General features: G+C 39.0%; 2 protein-coding genes across 2 annotated transcripts; both read right to left on the bottom strand.

Moving 5' to 3' along the window:
• Positions 1-275: 275 nt before the first annotated feature.
• LOC124111963 lies at positions 276-2,042 on the bottom strand. The gene is made up of 3 exons (XM_046471888.2): positions 1,747-2,042; positions 1,312-1,567; positions 276-1,011 (listed from the first exon to the last, which is right to left on the bottom strand). The coding sequence occupies exons 1-3, from the start codon at positions 1,825-1,827 to the stop codon at positions 578-580; spliced, it is 771 nt and encodes a 256-aa protein (XP_046327844.2). The 5' UTR covers positions 1,828-2,042; the 3' UTR covers positions 276-577.
• Positions 2,043-2,108: 66 nt separating this feature from the next.
• LOC125372031 (zinc finger protein 862-like) lies at positions 2,109-3,266 on the bottom strand. The gene has a single exon (XM_048380902.1). It carries the CDS (start codon positions 3,264-3,266, stop codon positions 2,109-2,111), a length of 1,158 nt encoding a protein of 385 aa, XP_048236859.1.
• Positions 3,267-4,893: the final 1,627 nt, after the last annotated feature.

Here is a 4,893-nt window from a genome sequence, read left to right as displayed (position 1 = left end):
ATGTTTATTGTCTTTAAACATCTTGTCAAAGGTTTTTGATTACTAAACAACAAAATACAACATAATTTTGATCAAAGTTTTGATACGTTTTCTACTTAAGTAAATCAAATTTCGTTTCCTATGCCAATCCTATCGATAATTTATTCAGCAACCGAAGGGACGTCACTTGTGTTCGAACTTCCGGTTGTTATCGATCGGTCTTCGACAGTTGTTTACAATATTTGCTTTGAACTGTCTTTCTTCATTAATTGATTAAAGATTTAGTGAGTCAGTGTCTGCTCTGGCTTAAATTTTCTTGGGGTCACTTGGACCCCTTCATCATAAAATTAGGGGTCCCAGAAAAAATGGAGGGGTCCATTATTATACAACAAACAACAGAACCCAATGGTTGTGAAAATTCAGAACTCTTTTCGCACCTGCAAAACATGAACAAACAGGCCAAGTGACAGAAGGGCTTATACATCAAGGCACATCCTGCACTCATGACTCAACAAAGAATGAGTTATTAACAACTAAATACAACTGTTAACAGTAACTGTAGTCCTGGTATTTCCAACAGGTCACCGCCGTAAAACCATCAGCAGAACAACTTTCTCTTTTTGTCCCTTCTCCATTTCGTGACGGCTGGTGCAAGAGATACTTCCCTTACAGGAGGCCCCAGAGCCAGCTGCATCAGAGTGTCCAGCCGCTGTGATGACAGACGGTTTCTGTGGGACCTCTTTATCAGGTTTTGTACACTGAAGCCCCTCTCAACAGTTGCTGTTTGGAGGGGCAAAAGGACAGCCACTTGTGCAATTTTGCACAGGTTAGGGAATGTGTCAGGGTGTCTTGAAGTCAGTATCTGCCATAACTGACAGATGCTAGTACATGGATAATGTTGCTGATGCACCATATCCTTGCACATTGACCATTCTCTCAAGGTCTCCTCAGCATCTACAAAGGCCTTATCACCAAGACTGTAGAAGTCAATGATATTTTGAAGCTGCTCCGTTCCCCAGTGTTTTCTAGCATCTGCAACAACAAATCAAACTTTCATAAATATTACCGTATTTTCTTGAGTATAATGCGCACCCATGTATAATGCGTACCCCAAAATGAGACCAGTTACAGAGTTGTGAGATGTTTGTATCTTCAAAATCTGAAATGGCTGCTTTTTCTTAAAAGAGCAGACTGAAAAATATTTAATTTGCTTAAAATGAATCTCGTCTAAAATAGTTTGTGGTTTTTTTTGCAAATATCTTGTGAATGTATTGTAGTTTATTGAAACCTTGCCTGTTTTCACCAGGATGACACATTTTACAGTTGTATTACCTTCTGACAAGAAAGACAGTCCCCTTAGTGACAGTACTGACATGCATGTCACAACATCAGTAGCCACAGCTGGGAATCTGCACTCAAGCTCGCTCATGAGATTTTGAAGGAAAGCAGCTCTAATATTTGAGAATTGCTTCTCAATGCCAGCCTCTGATGATATTGGGACACCATCAAACTCGCGGCTTCCCCTAGGACACTGACTTTCAAACTGGACCAGTGCAGGACCATTGTCTTCCTTCAAATACTGCAGTCGCTAGAACAGAATAACATTCAAAATTAGACTTTAAAATATATTATCAACCATGAGCTTTACTTTTTTATTAAGTAAATGGATCCCTAGTCAGAGCCTATTGATTGTTTCAAATTTGAAGATAATTTTGCTTAAGATATTGTTTGGTTTAAATTGAATGCAAACATATAACTTTATGACACCTGTATAACAGCATCAATGGATGGCCTTAGTGCAGCAAGATCTATGTCATCCTTCTGAAACTGGAGGCTTAGCCTGGTCATTGTGGGGATGATGTCCACCAGAAGGTGAAGGACAAGGAGGAACTTGTATGAGGAAATGCGTTGCAAGATGCCTTTCGCAGTACTGTTGTTGGTTTCAACACGCTCACTCTCTAGGAACAGAGCCAAGGGCTTCCAAGTTCTGAAACATAAATTATAGATCAATATTCTTTATGTAATTCTATTGTATAGATTAAGATTTTGTAAGAACTTCAAGAATATATATTAATTTTTATTACTTATTTTTAGCTCGAAACTGGAGAGTATATTTTAGAAAATGTAACTTACCTAAATACAGCCTCCAAAGCACTGTAGATTGAGAACCATCGGACATTGTGAATCTCTTTGTAAGTAACATTGTCGAATTCAAGTACCTCCTCTAATGCATAAAGACGCTCCCGTCTGACAGAAGATTTCTTGAAGAAATAAAATACGTCCGATAGAGTGCCTTGAAATTTCTTCAGGTAAGGAACTTTTTCAGCAGCCTGGCTGGTGACTAGAGCAAGGCGGTGAGCAATACAGTGGACACCCACAACAGGTACAGCTGACTCCTTGTTGAGCAGTGCCACAAAACCATTGTTCCGTCCAGTCATAACAGCAGCCCCATCTGACCCCACAGCTATGATTTTGGACATCGGAATACCACGATCAAGTAAAGTTTTCTTAACAGCCCCTAGGAGAGTATTAGCCTTGCCATCAGGAATTTGCACATTTGCAAGAAAATTGGTTTCAACATCAAAGGATGAAGTGAGTGATTTCGTGTATATCAGGAGCTTCTTTGTAACTGATATGTCTGTGCTTTCATCAATCAATATGGACAAACAAGGACTGGCACTGATCTTGTTGGTTACTGAGTCGCGAAGGGAATCAGCAATGGCATATTGCATGTCGTCAACTGCACAGTGAGATGTGTATTTCATCGAGTCTGAATCACCACCTAATGTTTTTGGAAATGACAAACCATGCAGCATGCATAATTCCATCAATGCAGAACATTTGGATGAGGCAATTTGTTCCTTAGCAAGCCAATATATGTTCAACATTGCAGATCGAACTGCATATTCTTTGTCACTCAGCACTTTTGAGACAACTGTGGACATCTCCTGTCTTAGACATGTAGCCTGAACAGCAGATTTGTGGTCATCAGCTTTCATGTGCCTGACCAGTGTGGAATGCCTATAATTATGGCAGCCAACAGTGAATGCGTTGGTTTTGGTGTCACAAACACAAACATCACAAATCATTCCAAGTGAACTGTCAAAACGTAACCAGTTGTATTTCGTTAGCCAGTCACTTTGGAAACGTTTTTCCACTTTTGCCTTCTTTGGTACAGGTTCCTTATGTGTGTCATTTGATCCAGATTTGTCAATTTGTATCGGTATATGACTGTCATTTTTGCCAAACCAAGTCACTAAACTTGCCTGTATACGATGGCTGGTCATCGCTGTAGCTGTCAAAACTTTACTATCGTATCGTAGTAAACTTCCTTATAAGGATATGACGTGTTTCACAGAACAAGGTAAAATGACAAACTTACGTAGATATTGATCATATATTCACATACAGTGACAAACCTTTTGAAACAATAACACGTAAAGTCTGTTGTAGAATAACTAAATATCTAGAGTCGGCTAAATAAAAACAAAACTCACATTCAAGTTTTCACATTTATTCTTTATGATATTCACGGTCGCTCGATTTCGCGGGCCTGTTACCACGTTCTGAAGTATACCCTTGATGTGAATATTTTTAGTTTGACACACGGTCGGGATATTTTCGACCAATCATCAAGCTAAATGAATTACGACTGTATCCGACCTGCTTAATATGGGGCACCTGATTGGCTGAAGCAAAGCTACGGACCATACCGAACATTAATATATGCAAAACCGAAAATAGATATAGGTCAAGAAACCGGTTTGGGTATTTGTCATAAAAAGGGAGAGAATAATGAAACTGGTTTGGTATAGCAAACGGAAGTGTTAATCAACATGCTTCGCTGTCTTGTTTGGCAACAAACTTTAACGTAAAGACGTACGTCTTTGAATCACGATAACAGTGTCAAATCGGTATGAAATTAATAACGCCCCAGTCACTGCGTCCACGAGACCCACACATGTTACGCAGGTGCGTTCAAACTTATTTTTGTGCGTCCAAGACGCAAAAACGTGCTCTTCAGCCAACACTGGTGAGTATTGAATCTAAAGGTAGGGATAAACAGCTGATAAAGTAAGTGACTGTACAAGAATTTTTTTTATGAGGGGCGATTTGATTTTTTTTAGCGTGAATTGCGCAATCGCAATTGCGTATTGAATCTAAAGGTAGGGATAAACAGGTGATAAAGTAAGTGACTGTACAAGAATTTTTTTTATGAGGGGCGATTTGATTTTTTTTAGCGTGAATTGCGTAATCGCGCAATCGTGCAATTGCGCGGCCTGGGTTGGACACTGTAATAGTCTTTAATTGGTCTTGCTTCAATGTTTTGAGAGTATACATCAGCCTTATTAAATGTATATTGTATGGCATAAATATCTTGGTAAGAGAAATGCTATCCCTTTTAATAATTTGGACCCCCTCAAGGGTTGCAATGGGTGATGCTCCTACATAAATAATACTACAACGTTGACGTTGGTGTTTCTTGAGCCATTTAATTGATAGACCTGGTAATCTTTCGAAGGCATCTCCCGGTGCATCTCCAAGCAAGACTTCAATAATAAATGTAGAAAGATTAGGTATAGCACTCAAGTTATCTTTAATATCATTGAATTCAGTTACCAAATTTAAACTAACATATTTTACTGCCGGACGACTAAATAACATTTGACCTGGGTTTTCTGGCAGGGGAGAGACTAACACACTTTTTCATTTTGATGGGATATAAGCCCCGAGAACAATCCCACAATTTATTATCTTAGTTAAATTATGTGCCTTACCCATCATCACATAAGGTTGGTTAATGACGATATTCAGTAGCCACTCGATTTTTGCTTCAATCATAGTCGATTTATAATCATCGTTGCGAGTAAGATTGTATGAAGTGTAATGAGTCTACTAACGTCAACATCGCTT

This window comes from Haliotis rufescens, unplaced genomic scaffold (genome assembly GCF_023055435.1).
Source record: "Haliotis rufescens isolate VD_foot unplaced genomic scaffold, xgHalRufe1.0.p SCAF_34, whole genome shotgun sequence".
NCBI classification, from domain to species: Eukaryota; Metazoa; Mollusca; class Gastropoda; order Lepetellida; family Haliotidae; genus Haliotis; species Haliotis rufescens.
Note: the sequence above shows the minus strand (reverse complement) of the source record. Positions and strands in the feature narration are given on the sequence as shown.

Bases quoted from the DNA above. Each gene is read 5' to 3' on its own strand.
- LOC125372031 (XM_048380902.1), bottom strand. From the start codon at position 3,266: ATGACCAGCCATCGTATACAGGCAAGTTTAGTGACTTGGTTTGGCAAA.
- LOC124111963 (XM_046471888.2), bottom strand. From the start codon at position 1,827: ATGACCAGGCTAAGCCTCCAGTTTCAGAAGGATGACATAGATCTTGCT. The intron at 1,568-1,746 runs GTGTCATAAAGT...ATTCTGTTCTAG, and splicing joins CCATTGATGCTGTTATACAG to CGACTGCAGTATTTGAAGGA. The intron at 1,012-1,311 runs GTAATACAACTG...TTGTTGTTGCAG, and splicing joins ACTGTCTTTCTTGTCAGAAG to ATGCTAGAAAACACTGGGGA.